The sequence below is a fragment of the Platalea leucorodia genome (genome assembly GCF_965183815.1).
Source record: "Platalea leucorodia genome assembly, chromosome: 10".
Classification (NCBI taxonomy): Eukaryota; Metazoa; Chordata; class Aves; order Pelecaniformes; family Threskiornithidae; genus Platalea; species Platalea leucorodia.
This window is the reverse complement of record NC_138832.1, coordinates 21262701-21289680: the sequence shown is the minus strand read 5'-3', so window position 1 is coordinate 21289680 and position 26980 is coordinate 21262701. Positions and strand designations below refer to the sequence as shown.

Here is a 26980-nt window from a genome sequence, read left to right as displayed (position 1 = left end):
TTGAAAGCAAAGGAAAAAAAAAAAGACAGGGAGGTAAATGAAAGTTGTGTCATGTGTCTAACATCTCTCAAAGCTGAACGTCTGTTTCAATTAAGAAAACTCCACATGGTGTATAAACATGTTAGCATTGGCACGAATCTTTTATCCTGTTTTTTTCCCCTCACCAGAACGGAGAAATACTAGCAGGATACCTACATACTGCCCGGTCACTGTGAGGCACAGCACAAGGAGACGGACTTCTCCTGTCAGTGTCACAGTTTATTAGCTGCTTAACTTCCATTATCTTTAATGAGAATTACACGGCTAAATCTCTGTGCTCTTAAAAACTTAGGGCATCTTTGAATCTCTAATGCCCGCCATTGGGAGCAGTTCTTTCCTCTCCAGACACCAGGATGCAGAGCATATTCAAGCAGTGAGTTCTGCTTGGCAGCATGCAGGGTAACAACTATGTATTTGATGCTTCTCTGGAGCTCTGTGTCACACATGTGCAGCAGCCCTGAACTTCACAAATTGCAGTAACAGCCCACTGCTGAGCAAGAGCACAGGGCAAGGTGTTTGCTAAGTCATATCAGTGCTGTGGTCTAAGGGGAATAAGACAGACTCCCTAACGTGGGGCTGCATTAGCTGCGAGACAAGGCAAAGCATACCGGGCTGTGGCAAGACACAAAGAGTACCAGCTTTTAATTGTACTTACTCCTCAGTGATACTTAGGCAGAGGTGGGAGAAGAAGAACAGCTCGGGCATGGGTGCAGCAGTACCAGGATCCAAGGGCGCTGGCAAACCCCGCAAGCTCAGCAGGGGTCACCCACCAAGAGGCTACCTGTGAACATTTCATTCATGCGCAATGTCCACCATGTGTCACATTATCCTTTGACCTAACAACCGTAACACTTGCTGCGACACTACGCCATGTGAAGATGTATGCCAAGAAACAGAGGCAGCCTTTGTACATGACCAAGAAAGAAGCAGACCCTGACAATTTTAAACTGCATCATTGCTCAAAAGCCCTCAGAGACATCCCAGCAACTGATGAACAGCACAGCCTGAGCAGCAGGATCAGGACTAGGAGTAAGACCGGGCATCCTGCCCTTGGAAGTCTGGGTTTCCATCATGTTGCCCATTCAGTGAGTCCCAAGACCTCACCTGAGAGAAAGGCTCTTTCAGCCAATTCTCTACAAACTAAATCTGCCAAAGAGTGGGAAAAGGGCTCCATTTTGTATATTTCTATGTTCAGCAAAGGCCTTACACCTGAATTAGTATCTCCAGAGACCGTCAGACACCATCATCTTCTGAAACGGTCTTACAGAATGTAGTGGAAAGTGCTGGCATCTGTAGCAACTTTCCAAAGGCACTCTTCAGGCCAAATAAGGAATTTCTTTTCAAAGAATCTCTCTGCAAAAGAATTCAGGTCACAGGGTCTATAGAAAACATTTCATTTCTCATTACTACTGACTATGCGTAAAGAGTACTGCAACGATCACTATTGTCTTTATCTACACACACTGGACTTTCTATCAGCACAGAGAAGGAAATACGTGGGATGAATGCTGCCTAGAGGAGGTCTGACAGAGTTGAGTAGCTGTGTTGGGTGAGTTGTTCTGGAGGGTGTCTACACAGTAAAACTGAGCTCTGCCCAGGCCCAAAGCTGCACCTACCAAAGTCATGTAGATGCTATACAATCAATCTATCGAGCCTGCCTACAAGGACCTGTGGATTCCTACTCACGAAGATTTGCAATCTCTTTTCTTTTCTAGACAGAATTACAAATTGTGTATTTGGTTTTGAGTAACACTGAAGGAAACAGTTACTCACATTCCCCAGGATGCTTAAAGTCTCCTGAAAATGACAGCATACATATGTTCACTTTGGCCACTGTTATCCATAAAGAGAATACAGCTTCTAATCAATGACATCAATAACAGAACAAAAACCTCACAGATTAGAGACCCAGCATGGAGAACCCAGAACTTCGTCCAACTGTATTAACACAGGAATTCAGAAAGTCAAAACATTCGACTGGAATTTGCACAGCCCATGCAATGCCCCTTTTCTATAAAGAAACGTCATTTTAATGATGTTACTAAGGGCATTTTAATATCTCATTAACTCCTCTGAAATGTGATGCCATATCAATTTAGCGCTAACACTGTAGGGAATGGATTGATTTTTGATTTGGAAGAAAAACTACCACGTGCGGAGTCACCAGCACAGCTTCAGCCTCCTGTAAGGACAGCAGGACAAAAGTGCAGAGCTTCACTTGTAATTGCTGCACTAAATCCAAGAAACATCCCTGATGATGCAATCTAGTTTAAATTTAGAGCTATCAAGGGATGTACACAATCTACCGCATCTTGCTGGACTGTCCCAGTAACGAAGTCTTTTCCTTCCACAGTATGATCTTTATTTCATTTGACTTCATTTACCTTCGGTGTTACACCCTTCGCTTCTACGTGTCCCTGTGGTGTCTGAACTCAGTTTCTGAGACAAGGTCAGTGGCACTGGTGAAGTGGTACTGGGGTACGATTTACTACTCCTCCCACACCCAGAGGGCTCCCAGATAGCCAAAGGCAGCTCCTAGGAAAGTCCCTCCAGCCTATGTTGATGCCAGCGGGAAGACTCTAACTGGCTTTGGGTCTAGCTCTTTGCAGAATGCAACAGGGGCAGTTCAGTCGTAGATCTGAGTGCATATGTTATTCATATGCAATTTATCTCACAGGCTGAGCCCGCACAGTCTAACCCACCACAACATCTAAAGGAACAACATTACTACAGCCCCACAATTTAGAAGCATGTGTGTATACGCTTAACTCTTCTCTCCATGAGCATGGCTATACCTCTGCAGGACCAGAGCTTGCACAGCTCAGATTCACTGCCTTCAAGTGCGAATTACTATCGTATTTCTGATGCAGAGTTACCATTTAATCTTCCATTTGCTCATCCCTATTTCACACAGTGGCTCTTCCAAAACTATCACCCTGCAGCAGTAGCCACCACATGCAGGACTAAGAGCTTTAAGTGACGATTTTTCCTTAGGAACATGGATTACTGCCTGTGCATAGCAAGGCAAAGAGTGGAAGAGTGACACAGAAGTAGGCACCGAGCAGTGTTTTCAAAACGCTTAGCTCCAGAATGCAGTTTCTTTCTCTTTTCCTTTTTTAATATTAAGAGTTATAAAGTCGCATTTTGCTAACACACAGCCCCGGTTACTCATGAAGTCACACTACAAAATCCTTAGTAAGTCAACTATTCTTTCCTCATGCTAATATAAGGTTTCACCATGCACTGTATCTTCAGCTGAGTGACAATGGAAGAGAGGAAAGTTCTGCTCAATTTTCAGCCTCTGAAAATACCTACGAAGCCTGGGAGGTGTATGACCTCCCAGCAGTGCTCCCCGAACACCCTGCTCCCAAACTAGGGGAAATAGGTTGTAATTTGTTTCTCCACATGATGTCTTTTCATACCTCACCCTTTTTCTCAGATCATTTGTCAAGGGTTCACTGATCTCTTCTTATTAGTTACAGGGGCTACAACAAGACAGAAAAAGAATGTTTGACCAAGCATATAATGTCATGAGTCATGGGTTTAATTTAGTTCCACCAGAATCTCAATGTGACCTTGAAACCTTCTAACACAATAAATCAGACCAGAGGGTATCAGCCGAGGGTGTCTGACAAATCCCAGCGGACGCTAACTCCATCGGGTCTGCTCCGGAGGGCACCCCGCGTGTGAAAAGCCCATTAAAGAGCCATCTCGGTGCAGAGTCCTCTCTCTAAGAAAACCGCCTGCGGGGCGCGCTTACCGAGGCGGGAGCCGTGGCCGGAGCGCGTTGCCGTCCCCCAGCCCGCAGCTCTGTTTGAGGGCACCGGAGCCGGGTCCCGCCGGCCCGCAGGTGGCTCCCGCAGGGCGGGAGGGGAGGCGGGGGGGCGGGCGCCGAGCCCCTCCCGCCGCGCCCCGGGGAGCCCCTCCGCCTCCCCCCGGCCCCCCATAGCGGAGCAAACTCCACCCCGGGCCGTGTCAGTCACGCTGGGGCGGCGGGCGGCGGGAGCGGGGCGCGGGAGAGGAGGGGGCCGGGGCGGAGGCGGACCGCCGGGGCGCGGGCTGCTCCACTCCTCCTGCCGCCGCCGCTCCAGTGCCGGCGGGGCTGCGGGGCAGGACCCGCCGCCGAGCATCCTCCGGCCGCGCTGCGCTCCCCGCTGGGGCAGGCGGCGGTGGCAGGTGTCCCAGGCCGGCCAGCCCGGGACCCTCCGGAGCGCCCGCCCTGCAGCCTCCCCGCAGCTCGGGCTTAGCGGATTCCTCCCTCGCCGCTCCCGTCCCATCGGTCGGGGGCCGGGGGCTGCCGGTGGCGGCGGCCGCAGGACCCCCTCGATCCCCTGCTCCCCCCTGACCACCGCCACTGCGGGAGCGAAGGGGAAGACCGAAAAGCCCGGGCGAGGCGCGGGAGAAGATGATGGCAACGTGACTGGGAAGCGGGGCCGCCTGGCCGGAGCCCTCCCGTACCCCGGCGGAGCGGAGAGAGCGGAGCCGCCCGGCTCCCCCAGCCGCAGCCGCTCTTCGCAGGCAGCCTCCCGGGCCCGCGGCGGAGCGGAGCGGCCTCCAGCCCTGCCCCAGGTTTGTGAGCTTCTCTTTCCTAGGCAAGACCCCGGGGAAGGCGCGGTCCCGCTGGCGGGGACAGCCCCCCTGCCGCCGGGGGCTGGGGTCGCGGCAGAGGCAGCCCTGCGGGGGCACCCGACGCCTCCGGTGCTTTCAGACCGGCTTGTTTCGCCCTGCCGATGGCGGGGGCCGCCCGGCCTCCTGCCGCCCCCTCGGTGGCACCGCCGGCACCTGGCCGGGCCCGGCGTGCGCGGGGCGGCTCCGCTCCGGAGCCCCAGGCCAGCGCCGCCGCTCGGAGCGGGGCTCCGCCGACGGCAGCCCTCGACCTAAAGCTGCCCCCCGGCCCCGGGCGGGGCTGCGGGGCGCTCCCCGGGCTCGGCGCCCAGGGGACGGCTGCTCTGGGGAAGCAGCGGGAGCCAGGAGCCTCTGGCCGGGGCTCACTTGGAGCCTCGCCTACTTAAAACCACCCCCCGACGGTAAAAGTGCAGGCTCGCAGCAAGGAGTAAAAGCCTTGGGGGGAGCGGAGGGAGATGCGGGAGAGATGGAGGGGGAAAAGCCCGCCCGCCCGGCCGGGCTGAGCGGCCCGGGCCTCCGCGGGGAGGCAGCGGGCGGTGCGGGGCGCCCTCCGCTCCCGGCCCGCGGGCCCCGCCGGCCGCAGGGCTTGTCCATAGGGCTGGCCGTAGGTCTGACCGCAGGGCTTGTCCATAGGGCTGACCGCAGGGCTTGTCCATAGGGCTGGCCGCAGGACTGCTCTCAGCCTCCTCCAGCCAGTCTCGGCCCCGCTTTTTTTTTTTTTTTTGCATTAATCGTAAAACGTGGCGAGGCCGGACTCTGCCACTCGAGGTTACTAAACCGGGCTCTTTGGGGGCTCCGCATGCCTCATTTCAGTGAGTAATTCAGGTAAGAAGTGGATCACTTTCATTGTTTCTCCTAAGCAGAAAACACACCAATAATTAACAGGTTAATCCAAATGGAGATTGTTTAAATCCAGGAATATTTTTAAGACCTTGCCCTTTGGGGAAATAAAGGGAGTGTGCTAATAGTGAAAAGTATGTGTTTATATTTGGAGTAACAACAATACAGAAATTAAAGAGAATTAAGAAAGACATCAAAAGTCCCCATCCCATTTCTGTTATTAACTCCTCCGTTTCACATTACCGTGCAGCATTTCTGAGCATAAGCAGTCCAAGTTTTAAAATGTTCTTCCTTTTGAAGACCTGACATTTAAAATGGATGGGTTTCTGAGCCTTTCTATTCGAACTAACCCATCTAGCTAACAGGTAAAGTGCTGCACAAAGGCTAATTGTGCTCCATTTATAAATACTGTTTGCTTAAGCAACCCCCAAGAAGGCCAGAATATTTAAACATTCACATTTCTGCTAGTCCCAGTGATGTGCTACTGGTGTTCTCAATGCATGCGTGATGTCCTGGGACTAAATTACGAGGTTTTAATTTTAAACAAGTTTTTTAAAAGGTTGTTTGGCTTAAATATGTCCTGTGTGATTTGAACACGTTGAAAGGAAAAAATGACTTACGCTTTTCTTCTGAAATTGGAATATTATTCTCAGCTTCCAAAATAAATGGAAAGTTTTATTTTGTTACTGCATAGGGAGGGTGCTTTTGAAATAGCGGGGTTTATTTAATGTTTTCAGATGCAATTTGCATTATTTTGAATGATCTTACTGACTATAGACAGAGTTGCATAGATTTGATTAGTTAAGGAAGATGTCCATTTTGGTTGTGGTTTGGGAATGTAGAGTAGAGAACCCTTAAACAGTAAAGGCGATAAAAACACTGATAAAATCAGATCACCCACCCTTTGTTCCAGTATCCTGGATATCAACAGTCTTAATAGGAAGATTTTCTTTTTAAGTGGTTGTTAACTTACTGTTTAGTTAACTTCTGTAAGTTATCCACCACTTAATTTTGAATATACATATATAAATTATTATTTCTGCTCTGGTTATCTGTGAGCTGAAACATATTCATGTACGGTTCTATTATTTACATGAAATCTGAAGAGGTCAAATTAGTTTACAAAGCAGATTGTTTATTTTTCCAATAGTGAATCTTTTTTTTTTTTGAACTTCTGTAAAACTGATTGTAAATCCACATCAAAACTCTTAAAATCAAACCCAAATCTTTCCAACATTGTAAATTATGGACAAGTGTACTCTGGGAAGGTAATACTTCTGCAATGAATTCTGATAAACAGTAAAGCATCAACATATTTCTCACTTTAGAATCTTAGGTTGGCTATCAAAGATAAAGAAATTCTACTTTAGTGCATTATTTCCTCCCTTGTCTTTTTCATTATAAAATAATTCACCTTTTAAAAGCCAGAGAAAGATAAACACAACGGCGCATACAGTAAGCACGATAGCATCTCTGCACCACGCAGAGAAGAATACACTCAGCTTTGCTCCATATGCAAGATTTTGCCATTAAAGACCTACAAGAATGAAGACAACATGTCATTCCCCCATTCTCCTTTCAGATACCAAGGCAACGGAAGGGTTAACTCTAGAAAAATTAATTATACACAATCCCAGAACAATAGTAGCTGGGAGAGGGGAGGAGGGGTGAATTGAATAGTGGTGGAAGCCTGCTAGATGCAGTGAGGAAAGCTCCCGTTGACGCCAGTGTGGCCAGCATCGCACCCGAAGCGTGGATTTCCATAGCGCAGGGCCAACACGGCAGATATACCCAAGGGTAACTTTACGATGAAGCAAACGTGTTACAACTGACACCTGTATTTCCTAAGTTACATCCAAAAGAGCTGTTCTACAAGAAAATCTCCCAAACTAGTTTCTTGTGAAAGAGAACTTTAAGAATTTAGATTGCTTACTGGCCAGATTTCTCTGCTTTGGAAGAAAATAAGGACTTTATTAGAAGTAATATGCACTTTTCAGCTTTCATGAATGGGAATGTGGCCCCTTTTCCAAAAATGAAATGATCTGGAGCCAAAGATGTTTCCATGAAATGAAGATCCATGATATAGCCCGATCTTTTGGTTCTGGCAGTTTAGGATTTCTGTGCGCTGGATGAAATCATGTCAGAGAATTTAAGTATCTTACAGGATTTTAGTTTAATTAATTTAATCTTTTCTTCCCAACAGCTCAACATTCTCTACTTTGGAGGCTCTTTCTTTTCCTTTTGTCGATAAAGATGAGAAAAAAGTGGATATTGGAGGATTTTCATTTTATCTTTTTTGGTGTGCTCTGTCTCCTTTTCATAGCTGGAGGTAAACTAGAACAAGTAAAACGTAAGTAGACTTCAAACAAAGCTGTCACCTTCACCCAAATTTGACACTTTCCTTCTATTTGACAGATGTGGTTCAGAAAAGATCTTCAAACATGAATGTCCTAAACTGTGGAACTGTGTTCAAAACCTCTTCTAACTTTCTTCCTCCTTCTAATCCTACATTTAGTACAATCAGGTCACGCCCATGTTTGGGCCACATTTTCCTGAAGCTGCACAGGTTTCATTGCATCATAAAGAACATAACACATCAATTTTAGAATCTGTTTTATTTCAAATATCCTGAATCAAGGAGTGCTTAATTCCATTTTAGTGACCTCTGTAAACATCTGACGGATTATCTGGATTTTGTCCCATGTGTAAGACTATTGCGCTGAAGTTTTCAGCTAGCGTAAAGTTCATCCAAGACTGTTCTGTTGTGTTCCAAAAACAACCTCATATGAACTGGATTAGATGCATCCTTTGAGAAAATTAAGAGTCTAAGCACTGTCAGAAACTTGATGAGAAGAACTGAAAAGAATACAAACAAAACAAAGGGAATATTTCTACAAAGCCTGTCATCTGTGGGAGATGTTAATACATTTCAGAAAGCATGGCAAGGAGGAATAACTACCCAAATAAGTCTAGGAGTTACTGACTGCTACAGCCTTGTTACTAGCTCTCTGGAATGCTCTCCTCACCTGCACAGGCTGGGTTTTGGCCGCCTTCTTACAAAAGACATTGTTTGCCCTTGAGAAGCAGTTAAAATTTTCAGCCTCACTATCAGCAGCTTCTGCTTCTAAGGAGGCAGATGCAAAAAAAAAAAAACAGAAGAGTGAGTTCCAAAAACGCCACCTTCTGCGCTGAACTTACTCACAAGAAAACAATGTGCAGGTATCCCTGTTGAAAGAAAGCACAGTGTGAGAAATTATCAAACTCCACTTCAGCCGTCTGCTTTTTCAGATCTGCATTTCATTTGTCATGCTTTTGTGTGAAGTGAAAGCAGATCGCATCACAGTTGCTACTAATAATCCCTACCTCTTGCTACCTTCCTTTAGCCCAATAAATGTGAAGAATGTCCCTTGCTTGGATTATCACTTGGAAGACAGGTATTTTGTTTGATACCCTGAAGTATCATCTGTACTGAGGGTGATGAATTAAGCTTAATTAGGACATCATTAAGATAACAGGAAGGACTTCTCTCATGGAAACACATGAGAATCACCCTTTTATTGAAGAGATTTGAGTTTTCAATGTGAAACCATAATGTGACAGGGAGAGACAGGGCAGTTATGTCCGATAGGTAGATGGATATCTGCAAAACTGCATCTGCAAGATTAGAAGTGCTTAATGGACAGAAAGATCTTAAAATATTTTGAATGCTGATGCATTTGTAAGTCAGTACAAATGGTTCTGAAGTACTGGAACAAACTTTTTTTTTATTAGGTTGTTAAAACATGGAGATACTGAACATGCAGTGTAAATACAGAGCGTTTATCTTCCTTCTGCAGTCCCCTGGTTCAAAATCTCTCTGCTGTACAACCTGGGATTTTCCTGAGTTGAGCCAATTGCTTTGGTTTTGCAGTGAAAAGGTTTTGTTTCCTATAAACCTGTCTGAGCAACCAAGCACTTTAATTTTGTTACCTAAACGGGATCTTAGCCTGTGTTTTTGCAGGTGAAAGGATAAAGTCGCCCTGTTTGAAAGCCATTTTGTCAGCTATTTCAGAAGCTGCAATTTTGGAGAGATGGGAGGCCATGTTGTTTATTTTGGTTTGGGAGGTTAGAAGCAACAGCACGTGAAATTAAGGGCATTTCCGTTGTGTGATTCTCCAGGGGAAAAAAAAAAATAGGTTACAGAAAACACTGCACACCTCAAAACACTTTGTAAGCACAGAATGGGAACATTCATTCATAGCTCTTTCAATTCTTTACTGTTTTACAGATTCAGATACATACTGCGTGTTTCAAGATAAGAAGTATCGTGTAGGAGAAAGATGGCATCCTTATCTAGAACCCTATGGCCTTGTTTACTGCGTTAATTGTCTTTGCTCAGAGGTAGGACTGCTGAGTTATTGATCCTACAACTTCTTCGGCTTGCTTAATTGACTGGAAACCTTTACGTTGTATCTACAACTTGGCAAAGCCCAAACCTGTTTTCACTCGTGGGTCCTGATCATGCTGCAGGAAATAGAGGCAGGTGATCCTAGCGAAGGGAAAATATTAACAGAGAAGGGCAATAATGGCAAAAAATGCATGGGGTAGACAAAACAGCTCCTTAACTAGCCAGAAGCTTTGTCAATGCTGAGCATTACGTCTTGAATAATTGGACCCCACTACTTAAATATAATCCTTGCAGTTCCATCAATATGGATGGTTATGCTGAACCTGAATTTGGTAGTGTTTGGATCTATGTGCAACGCCCACATCTTCAGAGGCATTTCCGCAGTCAAAGCATCTGCTGCCCTGAAGTGCTGAAGGAACAGGCTTGGATATCACCGTTTGTAAGAATCTATGAAAGAAGAATGAGATGATGAAAAATGAGAACAGGGCATGGGGAGCAGAGAGAATTGGGTAGGATGTGAAAGGACAGGTCCTTGGCTACCGTCCATTGATGCCTGATACGATGACACAGCAGTCAGATCCCCTAAGTGTGTCATATACAGCTGGGGGGGCAGGAAGATGAGGGCAGAATATGTCCCTTGGAGTACTTTAAAATGACTAAACAATAAGGGATCTTAATCACTAACACATGAGACACTCCAGATGCTGAGCTTTGTCTGCTGTATTTAATGCAGAATAAAGTTTTCTTGGCTATTTTCCCCCCTGCAAGTGTAAAATATTGGGCCCCCGTGCAGCATTTGCTCTGAGGGATCTGCTACTACAATTTAGCGCAGAGATGCACGAACAGTAGTCCTACAAGCTTGGCTGCATCTCAGATCTGTGCAGCAGAATGCATCTGTAAGAGAAAAAGCAATGTAGTACAAAAAAAAGGAAAAGTCCCTGGTTAGAGAAAAAAGGAGCTTCCACTCACTTTTGCTGACCTATATGCAAAGTTGAAAACTCCCACAGAGTCCGTGTGTGGTAAAACACTCATTAAATTGCTTGAAGGCTGTGTCTTGGGTGGGGATGAAATTAACTGGAAACGCTAGAGATCTGGATACAAATCATTGCTCAATGATTTTTAGGAATATGTTAGACAGTTTGGAGGGATGGGAATGTGCATGGAATGCTCCTCTAGAGAACAGCACTGCTGTGAGCCAGGCATACCCACGCGCCGTGAGGCTCCAACAAACGGGGTGTATTTTATTTCTTTCCTTCGCACATGGGCATGGAGGACCAGAGTGACAGTTCAGGGCAACAAGGTTAGTAAAGAAGGAACCTGCTTGTGGTAACTAGCAGTACATGCAGCTCAGATGTGGTTCTGGACTCCACTTGTTTGTTTGCTCTGTTTTAGCTTTGTTGTACCATGAGGGTGCGAAATGTAACTTGGGGTTATTTCAGCAGTGAGGATGCTGAGGGATCTCTGGGATGTGACTCTTGTTGCCTGGAAGGAAGACTCCAAATAACAACTGCAGCATCCAGCCATTCATTTGAGCTTTGTCCTGGCCAAAAGAAATGCGCTCAGAACACTGACCTACAGTAAAAGCTCCAGCTCATCAGGAGACTCTCAATAATTTATAATTTTAACAAAATTAAGGCTAGATAAAGCATTAGAAAACATGCCATGACATAGCACAAGCACAGACCTTAAACCAAATATTACAGCACAAAAAACGAAACTTAAGTGTGCCACAGACAGCAAATAGGAGAGACCTAAGTGTAGCTCACCTATGATTCCCTGGCAGTAAATCAGTTAGGCAAAGGATAGGTACAGAGTCTGAAGCGGCAACCTACTCCCTCACACTGCAGAGAAAAGCAAAAAAATCCCCTGCGGTCTTCATCACCAGTGTGACCAACATTTCTTTGCTGGCCTCAAACATCATGATGCATATGATCTCTGCACAAAACAAGTCATATCAGCCAGGCAACAGACTGAGATCTCTGTTCCATCTCTAAACAACAGTCTGTCTGTCCTTCCCCCCCAACACACACTTCTGATGTTTAAGAAAAAGGTGAGACAAATTAACTAACTAGAGGCCAAATTATTCAGCCTGGGATTTAAAAAAAAAAAAAAAAAAAGCTTTCCTGTTTTTGTGTGTATGTAGCATTGTATTTTTACAAGTTCTAACTTACATACTTAAACCAGAATAAAACTAAACATAATTCAGTGTTTTCACCCTGTTCCCCCTTTCTTTTACAACCCCTCCTCCCCACCCAATACACAGTGGAAACTGTTGACTGTTACTGTCAGGTAAATTGGAGCACTTACAATTTGTCAGGTCGTTATTTTCCTCTCTAAAATACAGCAGCTTTTTCCTTGTGTTCCTAGTCAGATCTGCAGACTTAAGGGGCTAAAATGAGTGCTCTCCACACTTAGCACTGATAACACAGCTCGGGAAGAGAGATGCATTGCTCCTCTTTGAGTATCTGATGCAGAAGTGCTAACCGTGGCCCTGACTCACAGAGGTCTACAGGAGCTTAAGTCCTACTCTAGTCAGTAGGGCTTGGTCTCCCAAATCTCACTGGGAATCGAAGCATAAGGCACAAGATCAGTTAAAATAGTTCTGTCCTGTTGCAAACAGTGGAGCACTGCAGGCACCACTGAGGAGCAAAGTAGGCCTGCAGAATTTTTATCACAGCTGATCATCCACAGAAAGTAAACATTCACCTCAGGAGATTTCACAGGACTAATAATTAAAAAGGGTGTGAGGCCATGGAACAGGTCAAGTAAGCGACGTGGAGCCAGGCCCGCAGGCAGTGCCCTTTCTTCTACGGCAGTGCTTTACAGGCTCTCAGATGATGGTCTGCTGGGCAAGGAGCTGTGCAGATCAGTGATAGTCCCTATCCTGCAAAGAGTCTACAGCCTAAAATTTGCTCCTCCTTTATAAAATCAGTATATTGAATTTCAATCATCATTGGAAGCAGATGGTGATATCATTTCTAGTGTCTGTTTCCAAAGCAGATGCACAAATGTAGTTTGTGGGTAGCAGTGATCTAACAGTATGATTCCAGCCTGTGGTCTGCAGATACTCAGGAGTCAATGGATTATTCTGAAAGAGATGGCTAAAAAAGCTTATACATATGCTGTCTAAGGAAGTCTGCACCTCTACTGGAAACATTTCAGTGCTCCAGAAGGCATATGAAAATGAAGTGGGTTTATTCCTGACACCACCTAAAACTACAGTCATAGCATAGTATCAGTGTTCATACTGAAAGATCTTTCTTGCTATAAACATGAGCAACTCAGAGCTAAATTAGGAGGATGAATTATAGATGGGAAATGGGAATTTGAAATGGATAGTCTTTTCTGGTTACAGACGCTGGAGAATGAAAATTCCCTGTGTCTTAATTATAAATCAAACTTAAATGTGGTCAAATCGAATATTATGTTAATGACATGAATAATGAACGCTATTCCCAAGGCTTGCTCATATTTCTTCGAAAAATGGCTACTTACCAACTGGTGTTTTTTGTCTACTGGGGAACCCATAAAATGAAAACAAAAGACTCTCCACAGTTTTCAGGAACAATTACAGACGCTATTGTCTCTTGCGGTCTTGAACTAATCCTCAGTAGGGGATATCTCAGAGACCTACCATTCATTATCTGTGTCTTAGTTTTGGAAATGTAATTCCTAAGCATAATCTGCTCAAAATAAAAACACAAATGAAGATTGTTGCAATCCATTTTAGGCACTTCCTCTGATTTTAAGGTTTGTATGGATTTCTGCTACATTCTGACCGCCAGCATAAATTCAGAGGCAGTGAAAGCAGTCTGGGCTTACCCTGGTGTGAGTGAAATCAGAATGTTGTAAAAATGCATTTCTTTTTAAAATATCTGGATGCAGAATAGAGAACACGGAAATTGGTAAGACAGCCCATTTCATTGAAGTATTGTATTATGTTCCACTTGCAGAATGGAAATGTGCTGTGCAGCAGAATAAGATGCCCAAGTCTACACTGTCCTTCCCCTGTGCATGTACCACAGCTGTGCTGCCCACGATGCCCAGGTAATTCCTATTAATGGCATACAGTCCTTTCTGAAGTAGTTATTTAATGTGCTGAGTAACAGTCTGAGCTGGAAAACTTCTGTGAAGTAAACATCCTTCTGTATCCATTTAGGTCATGAGAGGCTTGTCCTACAGTAAGTTACAGTATTTCCTATGGTGGTTTCTTTTCAAGAAATCAGACGTATAGATTTGGGAAGGGATCAGGTAAGCTACCAAGTCCAGTCCCCTACAATCCAGGCAGAAGGTAGCAGAAGCTTCATTGATGGGGTCCATGGACTCTCCACTCCTTCCTTTATCTCTACACTCCATCACAATAAAACCCCATCCTACAAATTTCCTAGGTTTCTGCTTTTGGTGCTTTTCGTAAGAGCAGGCTAAAATACATGGTTCTCTGTTAACAAGCAATTGAAAATTGCTGTGGCAAACGTGCATTTGTATAGCATCACTGTACAACCAGTCTGGTAACATTTGCCTTTTACATCTCAAATCCAGGCATAGCTTCATAATTAGTAGAGACTGTTGTAAATCATAGAAGCAGTGCTGTAGAAGTTTATGACTATATAAATCCAATTGGATACTGTATAGTAAATTCCTCCAGACTGTACATTTATTATATGCTCATTATTAAGAGCCACTGTATGAAAGAGACTAAGCAGGATCTTTCACGAGGCTGTTACAACATTCCCGACATGGCCTAATGGCTGGTAGATTTGACTGGAGCTTTTCCCTAAATGTCTGTCTTAGTGGCACCCCTCATTTCCACTTATAAAAGAGTATTCATGCAGCATCACAGAAAGGGGTTTTAGTTGACTCTCTCCAGAGAGTTTCATTGTCTGAGGAAACCAGCTGTTCCCAGACCAAAGCCTGTGAGCAGGGGGCAGTGCGCAATGGCAGGGGGACAGGAGTGCACAAGTCAGTTTGTGCTTCAGCTGGGATTGGAGTGCGTTCATGGCGCTTACTGGAGAATAAATGGCACCCACCCGTCAATTTTTGGTAGGATTCATCTGTCCTGACAATTATATACATCTGTCTCTGTACACCAATATCTGATCTAGGTATCTGGAATCGTTTTCTAATCAGTGATGAGGAAGAAGCATTTCAAGCACATAACTCATCTGATGCCATGATGCCACTTTTCTTGTGTCCTGGGATGAGATTCATCCCATTCAACTTTAGATCTAACACTTTAGCATCTAGCTGATCGTAGAGTTTTATCTATGATGATCTAATACATAGGAAAGAAAGTTTGTAAGGTAGTATGCTGTATTTGACCAAATAGTACAAATAGTACTGTTAGACTAAGCAGTAAGATGCTGGGAACATCAACCCATTTTCTGTTTTCAGATCAAAAGAAGGACTGGTGTGCCCCAAATCTGGTCCGTTTTTCCAGCTAATCTAAACTTCAGTTGGCAAGGGAATCCTCTAGATACCCTTTATAGCTGTTGGAAACATGCTGTCCCCAGAGGGTGACTCATCCTGTTACCCAGAATGAGAAGAACTTTTCCCTGGAGATACCTGTCTCTCTCCACTGATTATTGAGGGAGCACAGGCAAATAGCTTATGCTAGATGCTTAGTTTTTTGACAGCTAAAGTTAAATCACAGAAGTCCCACTCTCAGTAGGTAATTGGCATTTGGGGTCAGGAACTTTTTCTTTTTTTTAAATATCTCTGTACAGTATTTAGTATAGAAACATAAATGCTTCTAGATTGACTTTTTGCTTAGAGTGTCTTTAGCAGTGAACTTTCTGGCTTTTTTCTGTTCATGAGGCTGTAAATGTCGTGATACCTATCAAGATTTTAAAACATTCTGCAATGACCTAGTAAGGAAGAGTAAGGGCCCCTGTAAATTCTCAAGTCCTTATCAAATTCAGTTCTTGCTATGCACAGTCTTCAGCTGGAATTTTGTACCGTGTGTTTAAACTGATAAACCCAGAAGATTATCCAGAAGAGCCTTTCCTGAATTATGAGCCATCATCTTCTCTTAACTGCGCCCAGAGTCTATCTGTAGTCTATCATCTGCTACCTATGGTGGGCCATTAAATTGCTAGCTGGGCAGCATCTCATTAAAAATGAGAGTCCCACTAAGGTTTATTTTTTCCCTAATTGAGTCTGTAATTCAGATAGAGGTGCACCAATGTTAGGCAAAAGAGGACCAGGAATCTCCTGTGATTTCAGGGGTTATTTGCATTCTGCTTTCTGCAGTGATGACGCATATCGTACTTGGTGCTCTGTCTTCAGTGGTAATGTTCATGCCTGATCTGAATAGGAATCTCAAGCACTCTTGCACATCTTGTGCCAGCTCTCCATTCCTATGTGTCTGGCATACAATGTCTTTTGTGCAGCATCCCGTGATATGCAGGAAATTCATTTCTCTGGTTTCCCTGGTTATTTTTCACTGGAACGTGCCAGAGCCCTGGCCATTAGCCATCCATTCGAATTACTCTCATAAATGCTCATTATATTCTGTCACGTATGTTTCCCCTCCATTTCTCAAGCTGCATTTCAGAAATGAGTAGTGCTAGTCACAGTGACTTTGGGCTCTTCCTCCTGCCTTTCTGCAGGCCTTGTAGAGTGTAACTGCCCAAATAACTGCCTCCTTATTTAATGAAGCAGAGGTAATGCCAGGAGGCAGCAACTTTCATTGGAAACTGAGCTTCATAACTACCCAAGTGGAGGAGCTGGTGAAGGGATTCCTTTGAGAAAAGTTGGCACTGCTCTCCCCTTGGAATTAATGTCTCCTGCATCCATAGTGACACTGGACTTGCGGACACAAAGAGATGCAGTGTTTGTATCCTGTCTCCCTGGCACCAGCCACCATGAATCTTAAGTAGTTGTCAGACATATGTTAGGAAGCATCTTCTGCTTTTCACCAGTGGTTCAATCCTACCAGCTTCTACCACAGATTCACTGCTAACTTTTTTTTTCCCCAAAACATATTCTTTCTAGCATTGGCAAAATCCAGACCTTCTGTCTTTTAAACAGAACTAGATACTCCTCCCTTCTGCAGCTCTGAAAAGTATTTTGCTATCTGTCTGAATTAAATGGTTATCATCACACATATGTAACCAAAAATACGAGGTTCGCATTCACTGGGACTCTTTTTACAGATTAGTGAGACCCAAAAGGACATCACACGCTTCTGAGCTTGAACTCCTTTCTTCTACCTCAGGATGCTCCAGGCATTGTCAGAGGAGAGGTGATTTATAGAGTCAGGGAGAGAATTCACCGTCATTCTTAGAGCTGGATCAGCTCTTGAGCTAGAGTGGATTTTAGACCTCTTGCCTCCTCTCATGAAAATAAACTTCATGTACAAGTTCTTCAAGCATTTAGCTGCAGCTGTCTTTTATGGCACTATGGACAGTGCCTTTATAAATGGGACATTTATTGTAGATTGTATCCTTTCTACACCAAACAACTGCAAATCAAGGCATTTAAAGTCTAGTTAAGGATCTAAAATTTTTGAGTACACTCTGGAATATGTAAATCTAAGATGAGGGAAGCTTACATCAGAAGCAGAAATGCACAATTGCAGGATTTAGAAAGGGTTTCCATATTCCACTTGCTGGTTTGATTTCTCAGCAGATAAGGCTGCATGCTGATGTATGAATCAGCCCATCTGGCTCTAGCAGTTTTTAAGCTTGCTGCCCCAACTAAACACACTGGCTTCCAAGAATGTTCATGATTAGTAACACATTTAAGTTTAAGCTCCTTTGGTACTATGATTTTTCTGTATCAAATTCAAACCACTTTTCTGATGTTCTTTCCGTTGTTCTTTAGATATTGAAATAACAACAAAACGCCAGGTGGTACCTGTATACATAGCTGGACTAAATACACAGATGGACCAGATCAGGTATCTCACAACAGTGGTCTGAGAACATCACCTGAAAATAAGTGAGGCTATGTCTGCACTGTAGACTGAAGCATAACTTAGTAATACCTGTATCTTTGAACTAGCTATTTTAGATCCTGGAGGCAGCCTAGTTAGGACAGTGCAGAACTCACTGCACTGCAAAAATCACTTAAGAAGTAGGAAAAATGTGGCTGCAGTGAGCTCAGTGCTACCTTTTCTCAATTCCTTCCAGTAACGGAGCTAGTCCAGGTAACACACTGCACTCTGTAGTGTAGATATTCTTAAAGACTCAGCCTTGCAAGATGCTGAGTATGTACACCACCAGTTGACCCGATGCACATCGTATATGTAAACGCAGAAGCACGTGTAATAATACAATGCATCTTGCACTGAATTACAACCAAAATCTCCAACCTGGGCAGTTGGAATGCTCTGGTGGAATGATTTTCCACTGCAGAATGCACACACAATAAACCATTTTGGTGAAGAGGTGTTGGGTTCTGCCCAGCTCACGCACCAGAGTTCCCAGGCTCTCAGTTCTAGTCTTCTCACCCTTCCATTCAGAAAAACCCAATCTATTTCACAAATATTTGTGGGATGGAGGAAGGCATATTGTGCCCAACTCTTCCATTCTCTGCACAATTCTTGTTGCTACCACCTATGCTTCTCATATCACTAAGTAAGAAACTCATGGCCCAGATCTCCCTGAAGTTACAAGGAGTTTTAATTGCCTCAAATAGATGGGTGTGAGGCCTGAGTAGGAAAGAGAAAAAAACATACAAATATGGTAATATTAAGAGATGTCCAGGTGGTCTTTTACTGAGCAGATATTGTTTTCCATGCTGTTAGTAAAAGAACGGTTGTTACCTCCCATATAAAACGTATCTCTGTTGACTGATGCTACACCTCTGAAATTAAACTCAGAAACACTTCATATCCTGAATTCCAGACTGAAAACAGACTATTATAGCAATACGCAAGATCAAGAATTTTTATGAGTAACCTGGTAAAGGGCATATCATCCTTCTAAAAGTTGTGCCTGAACCAATACACATGGTTCAAACACCTAAGGATTTTGAGAGAATTTGGAGATGGATCCAGCATTCACATGTGACTTGCAAAACTTTAGAACTCTCCACTGTCCAAAGGATCAGATCTTTGCCCCACCACGAAAGATCTTCAAGGTTCTCAACCCTGACAAGTTGCAAACACAGAAACCCTTTTCCTTTCTGTATGTTAATCTGTCCCTCTGTTGCCTAAGTCCCCAGGCAGCAGCATTTCTTCATGAACTGTGCTGCCAAACACCCACTTTCCATCTTGGCCTACAAAAAGGTTTGAGACCATTGGTCATGCAGCAGTATAAACAATCTCTGAGCTTGTGATTTCCTTTCTCTTATATAATGGTGAAAGGATTAAGGAAGAAGGCCACAGGGAGATTCTCATGAGAAGAATGATATGCAGATAGCATTTCTTTCTCTCGTGATTCTTACTGAAATTTGAATTTGACAATAGCAAATATTATAGCTACTGAAAGTTGATACATGCTGTATTTTGAGACAATAATAAAAAAAGGCATCTTTCAGAGGTGCCGCCTCAAGGCCTAGATGTAGTCTGTGAGATGAAAACAACAGAGCAATAACAGCTATCATTTTATGAAAGACTTGATAAATTATGGAGAAATCTTATAAAATCCATCACTTGTGGGAAACAACAACAGCCTATAAGTGATTTTGATACTGAATTCGTAGTCCGCTACACACAGCTGATGAGAGCACTGTGCTTGACACGTGAAGGGCACTCCGGCTAGCAGGGGTTAAGGAACGGTGGAGGACAATCTCTGTGTAAGTCATTGATTGAGAATGGTTAAATCTTGGCCAAAATGTTGAGATGAAAAAAAAATCTAAGGCAGCACAGGCATTGGTAAAGTTAGATATTGAAAGTACAACGTTATAATAACTGGGGCTCGCTTCACACACCTCTTTTGTAGCCATCAACGGTTAGCATTGGAGGAGTTCAAACATCTGACCTACATGTCACCTACAAAGTCTAATCTATCAGTGACAGCATAGTGTACCACATGTACCACAGAAAGTCCCTGGAAGTGTCTCCATACAAAACACAGTGCTAAAAAAATGAGGAAAAAGAAAACTTGGTACGCAGAAAGAGATTTCTGTACAATTACTTTTGGAATACAAGCGTGGGGAAACTTCAGGAATAATCAACATTAACGAATGAACTGCAAAGCCTGAAAGTCCTACTGGTTTTATTCTTCGCTCATGCAACATTATCCACACTTCTGGAAGCAGCTGAATTGTCTGAGAGAGAATATAAAAAGCTAGACTCTTGTAAATCTTGACAGTTTGAAACCATTATCCATGCTTTCCTGAACTGTTCATCCAAAGAATAAAATCTATATATCCTGTAGCTGATACATGGTATATAACAACTTCATAACCACCTTAGTAATGAGTCCTACAAGGATTGTCACCCTGACACCAAGGAATAGACAGCTGGCACTTAAATAACGGTCCATTGACAGAAATATGAGTTTGGAGCTATAGGAACATCTCAGATCTTAGAAAAACGGGCCACATTCTCAGCTCCTGCCTACTTTGTCACATGTCTGATGTGAGCCTCAGTTCATGGAAGAAATTCTGCATACTCAGCTCCCCCTCAGTGTTCACGTTCACCTTCCCTTGTTACTTTACCTCAGCGTTTGAATCTCTTGAGACCTTTAATCCATGCTGTTGCACTGCCTGCAGGCCCAGTAGCTACGCCCTCACTGCCCACCTCTGCACTTTACAGATAATGAAAAAGAAATTAAAAATAACCTGTGACCCAGGCTCTCGGCAGTCATGGTACAGGAGACTGTGGAATAGGTATGCTAATATACACAGCAGCTGATAGTAATAACTGGAGAACCACTTACTATTATCTATTGATAAGAGCAAATTTCACATTTTTCCAGTCTGCATTTGGTTCCTATGGAGGTACCGTAGAATTACAGAGCTGTGCTTGTTTATGGTTACTCCACTTATACAAACAAGGTGGATATTCATATCTGGAATATGAAAGACTCATAGAATGTTACACAGCACCAGAGATTAGTGAGATGCTCTGGTTTTTGTATAGTCCCAACAATGGGTAGCTGTCAGATAGTTCAAATAAATTGTTTATTTGGAAGTAAATTTCATTTGGAAATATAATGATATAGGCATTCTTGGGAGATGTCTAATTTTTTCCTATTGATGTCCGCTCAGATAATTCAGTTTGTTTTGTGATTTGCCTTTGTTACTAGCTTCATAAGGAATGTCTGCTATCACAGCCAGATTGAGGTTATCATTTGTTTCCATTATGGTTTTTTGACCATAAAAATTCAAACGATCTATCTGTAAATCAGCATCCAAAATGCACGGAAAAAATATGTATATTCCCACATGGATGACAGAATCAGAACTTCCATTCTTTGGACTGACATGACAGGATAGGATAGGCCACTCAGAATTTTTCCAAGATAACTTCCAAGAGCTTCAAAGATGCTTCGGAGAGGATTCAAAATGCACCAAAGCTTCACTCAATTTATTTCCTTGGCTGGGAGAGTGATTGGTAGATTCATAGAATAGTTCAACCTCAGAGCAGGAATTAAAATGGAGCAACCTAGAAAGTGTTTTATGACTCCTTCAGAGTTTTGCTGGGCAATTTTTTATGCCACTATAAAAGAAAACACAGGAAATTAAGCTGCAGAAAATATATTAAAATAATGTGAAGAGCTTGACTTTAGCCCTAGAAAGCTAAAAAACAACCAAAAGCGTTTTGAATGTTTAAACTGAAACTTTGCCTTGAATCTGTATGAAAGTTCATACTGTCTAGATAAGGTGCTACTAGTTCCTTCAAGCAATGAGTTTCATACACTTTCTACCATCTGACCATATTAAAGACTAGCTGTTGTGATTAACTCTGAATTACCTTGGAGTTTTTAGAGCTTAACCTGGTCCTTGAAGTAATTTTAATGTAAAGCATTTTGTGGCTTAATATCTTTGACACCTGCACCTCTGAGAGGCACATATGGATTTTGTTTAGAGCTTGTGTTTGCAGTTTTTGGATAGTGCACAACTTTTCAATCCAAATTTATTGTCAGCCTCAGTCACTGCTTTAAGAACAACATCGTTGCACTGTTTTTGTTGTTTTTTAAAGGGACCTTCACACATCATCTATGTTTCTTTAAATCATAGTTTTATAAGTTGGATTGTGATGCGTGACTGAGGGAAAAGGCTAAATGCAGATGGACTGAGGGTTGATCCACAGTCTACTGTAGTCAATCAACAGATTACTATTTTGATAGTTTTTGGACTCAGCCGTCTATGAAAACAGATGCAGTTACTGACTGTGATACAGTCCCCTCTCTAGAAATGCTACGGAGTATGGTAGAAATACGAGACAGAAGATGAAAGAGGAAACTGCCTTTACGCTGTACCACACAGAGTAGGTGTTTGGGCCAGGTTCCAAATCTATTTAGTTCAATGGACTTCAGATCAGACCTTGAGGTGACACATTCATGTAGAGTGGAAACAAAAGTAGAGGGAAGAAATTAAGCAAAGGAATTTTTAATAGGAAAGAAGTCCATTTGCTCTCTTATGCTGTGCTATAATCCCCCAAGGACCTCCAGCCACAAAGGTTATTTAAGATAATACTAGGTGACCCCTAGAAGATAACCTTGCACTGAAACGTGTAATAAGTTTTCTCTATCTGAGGTTCCTGTATTCTCATGAGATGATGAATCAGATTTTAGCTCTGGTGATGAAGTAGCTCTAGAATATTTGTGGTTTACCCTTCTTGACGTGATAGTGGTAAAAACATTTACCCTTTCGGCAGCTGGTGGTTTTGACCTTGGAACAGCCAGTTTGCAATAGCAGTTTGTCCCACCGCTTGCTGTTGGCACTCAGGGCTCAGTTTAGTTGTCCAGCCCGGAAGCTGCACTAGGAGGAGGTCAGGAATATGTAGTAACTAAGTCGATGGTGCTGACAGGTCTCCTGCCTTTCTGAGGCAAATGTATGCAAGAGGCCTCCACAGATACTGAGGAAAGTTTGGTAAATTTCTGGAAAAAACAGAGCATGCGTTATCCCAGGTCACCATGACACTTGTGTTCCACAATGTCTCTTGCTGCCTATAATACAGAGATTCTGTCTTCTCAGTTTTGTTTATGCCCTCTGCATTTGGCCCCTCTCACCAAGTAGCCACAGCATAGCACACTCATGCTAAGGTGGCCAAAATATGATCACAGAACATCTCCTGCACTGAAGGCCTTTTTGGGGAAGTGAACCACAGTGGCAGAACGAGGAAATGCAGATTCCCAGCTATATGCTTCTTTGCACTGGCCCTTCTGGTACAAATGGATCAGAAGATAAGCATTAATTGGATCTCTGGGTACAAAGCAAACCTACTGCTGTCACTGTACCTTAGTTTCACTGGAACTGCAGGAAAATAGGCAAGTGCTCTGTGTTATATAAAAGCACTACTATTTGTGCATGAAACGCACTACATAAACACAGAAGAATATTATTTATGTGATCTTTTTCCCGTATAAACAGGAGGATCTTTTTTTAAAGAATATTTTAAAAAATACAGTTTGGTTTGAACACATAGCATCAGGGTTAGTTCAATCAACAGAGTTGTTCCAGATTTATCCAACATAACTATGATCAAAATCTTGCTGGCTGTCACTCTCCTAGCAAGCTGCATAATCTCTTTCTTCAGGATGCTTCCTTCACCTCTTTAAGTCTTAGGCTGCTCTGTTTTGAATTTGTAAGGATCAGATTATCAACACATATTTATTCCTCCATTCCAAATACGTGTCTCATACTGAATAGCTGTTTCTTATATATAATAACCATATTCCATTGGCTTATGTGTACTAAAGGGAAGAGCCTAACGTAGAGGATTTCTGCCTGGAGGCAGACGTCTTTATCTTTTACTTGGAATGTTACTAGCACTTAGATTTTTCCAGGACTGCGAAGAGCTTTGGCTGAAACCCTTGGAACACAGACACCAAGGCGGCAGGGGTCAAAGGACTCATTACCACTTTTCCAGAGCCCTGATTCCTTAGGTGAAAGGAGGCTAGTTCAGATACTGTTCATCAGAGCAGCTCCACGACTGCTCACATCTATACATGCTTATCTGGCTGTCAAAATGGCTGCTCCAGCAACGGGAAGAGGCACATACCATTTTAAAGCTGGAGAAAGGAGTTTAGCCCAGGTCCCCTCGCAAAGCGAATTGCAAAGTGCTTAGATGTACTCGCTGTATGTTTCTCTCCTGTACGTCAGGCTGACAGAGGATTCAAACATGTTCCAACTGGCTGTGCAGTCGAAAGTAACTGTAAGAGTAAATTGCAGTCACTCACTCTGGGCCTGCTTCAGTAAGGTGCCAGATTGAAGTCTCTATCTTGCAGTCAGCAAAGGAGCTTCAGATTCTCAAGTATTGTACACATGTCCTTGGTGACACAGAAAGATAAGTAATGTCAGTTAGTAGGCAGCAAACGTGCACAACTACAAAGGAGAGTCCAAACCTGCTGCCATCCAATGTGATACTAATATATCGCTTGCTGTCACTTCCCCCATATACCAGTGACCCAGGGCATTACTAGCGTACGCCATCGAGAATGAAGCACACCACTTCATTTGTCAGGACCTTCCTTTTAGTTTAGTTTCTCCTGCATGAGGTGCAAAAGCATTACCTGCCGAAGGGAAATGTTTTGAACCAAAGCACAGCTCATGTGCTTTGAATTAATTTTCAATATTGCTGCCCCGAAATTGAAATTAAAACGTTACACCTTGTTTACTTAAGAGTCCTAGTCTCCAGAGTTATTCACTGAGGAGTACTTCCTTCCAGAAGTCATTCCCTGGCTTCACTGGGACCCATTTGAAAGAAATGGACTAATCTATACTGGGGTGTAAAAGATGCTGTTCACCACATGCAAGGTGGGACCTTAGGGTATATTGTTACCCTTAAAGTTTTAAAGATTCTGCACCAGGAATTAAAAAAAAAAAGATCCATGAGTCAGCCCATTGTCATGGGTGTTTGGCAAAAAAAGACAAGAACTGTTTTTGCTGCTGCCAGTCTCAGCTCTGCTTTCAGATAAAAGCTGAAAGTTGGAGGAGGAGGCACAGTTCCTACTCTGCATGTGTCTGGCTCAGGATAGAGCTATTGCTATGAATGACAGTACTCAGGCTAGCTAATTTGGGGAAGTCTTGTCCCATACACAAACACAAAGTGAATTCCATTCTAAGATGCACAACTCCTGTGGGTGACAGCCTGTTTCATGGTTAAACCACATTTCAGTGGTGGAGGAAAACACAGCATTTTTTACATTGTGGTTGGCCTTTGGGAACTGCAACCTGCATTCTGGGAGCAGTGGAAGAAAGCTAGAGAGGCAACAAGGTGCATAACATAGATAAAGCTTCCAACATCTTATCTGCAACTCTCTTCTCTCTGCATTTCACGCTTCCAGCTCCTTGCATGAATTGCAGCCAGTGCAAGTTAGCATTTTATTCTACATTGTTGTCTGGATTTTTTTCAACCCACTTTGTAAATTGCAACTTCACCTGCAGGTTTTTATCCCATAATGTAATTTTCTGCACATGAAGAAGTTATCCCATTACTGTTATTGCAGACTACTTCATTTAGTATTTTGGGGCCTCCTAGAATTAATCCTTCACAGTGGAACCTGCAGCCCATTGTGTTAGCCTTTAACATTGCTATGAAAAACACCAGTAAAAAGTCTCAATAAGCAAGAACCATCCCTGTATCTCTCTACTGACTTATGTGTACATTACCTTAGAGAATGATTTTGCTTGTAGGGAAAAGACCTGGACTCTGTGAAGGAGGAGAAATAACATTTTTTTAACAAGGAGACTTAGGGGTATGTGCAACTCCTACCCAAGCGAACAGTTTTCCAAAAACAGATGTCAGGTCATCAAAGTGCTGCCCACTTGTGTTGGACAGTGTGTGTACCTAAGCTGATTCAGGTTTCATAAAATTTTCAATAAGCAAAACAGGGAGAAGTACTCTTATCCTCTAGTCATGTTCCCCTTTGGCATTAGAAATGCTCGTGATCTGCACATTTCCAAGAGTTGTGTTTTACTTTGATCTGCATAATTGCTCTTTATGTGTTGCTTCTGAATAGTTAACCTGCAATTTTTCTGCCTATTTTAAATGTCAAGGCAAGTAATATGGCCTCACATGATGTAATGTTACAATCTGGGGTGACCTGATTTCTGTACAGATTTCTGTGACAGGTTTCTGTACATGCTGTGTGTGATGACCACTTCGCTGGTGCCCAAAGACAGTTTCCAGCACCAGGATACAACCTAGAGAGCTTTGAAGTACCTGCTGCAACTAAACTGACTCTCCCAATTGTGTTCAGAAAGTAGCAAAACTCACTGGGAATACAAGTGAATATGCAGGAGAGATGTCAATGCAAACAGTTGTCCCAGAGTTACAGCAGAATTCCGTTGCCTGTCTAGTGAATAGGGTTCTAAAAGAAATCCTCAGTCTCTTGGTCTGTACATGCTTATGCTCCGTGTTGATTCAGAAAACATGTTCCATACAATCCTCTCTGGATTCAAATTCATAATCTATGATCTGTCTACTTACAAAAGACCAGGGAGACTATCTGCAGAACAGTTCCCAGTATGGTAAGTTTCTTAAGGCATTAGACCTCATGATTAATTTCATATTGTTTAGCACTTGATTGTTTTTAAAAGGGTGGTTAGTAAAACAGACAAACTGCAAAAACCAAGCCAGGCTGAGCGCCTAGTGTTTCTGCTTGATGTTAAAAGCCCATGTTTTTCAGTAAATGACACTAGGTGATTCTGAATGTTGCAGTTTAAAAATAGTTTCTAAGTCAGCAAGCCAAGAGTCTGTAGGATTTTTTAAAAATGATCTTTGCCAGATGTTCTGATACTAAAATAAGCAATAGTGAGAGTGTTAAGTACTAACAATGGCCAGAATGGCCAGAATATTGTACAAGAAAGTATCTCATCGAGATGCAATAAAAACCCACGGACCCTTACTGAGGTGCTCTGCAGGGTCCTGGCAGACCCTGCTGAGAGGCATGCAGCAGCAGGAACTTTGCCTAAACACCTTCTTTGTCTAATCTGTACAATCTCCATTTTGGGAGTACACTCGGATAC

At 43.1% G+C, this 26980-nt stretch overlaps 1 protein-coding gene across 1 annotated transcript in view; it reads left to right on the top strand.

Annotated features, from left to right (window-relative positions):
- Positions 1-7758: 7758 nt before the first annotated feature.
- CHRDL1 (chordin like 1) overlaps positions 7759-26980 on the top strand; it is a gene marked incomplete at both ends in the record, with an annotated part of 38418 nt that continues 19196 nt past the window's right edge. Inside the window, 3 exons of the mRNA XM_082322992.1 lie at positions 7759-7855; positions 9773-9885; positions 13846-13939. Of these exons, the coding sequence (XP_082179118.1) occupies positions 7759-7855; positions 9773-9885; positions 13846-13939 (304 nt within the window). The remainder of the gene's footprint in view (positions 7856-9772; positions 9886-13845; positions 13940-26980) is intronic.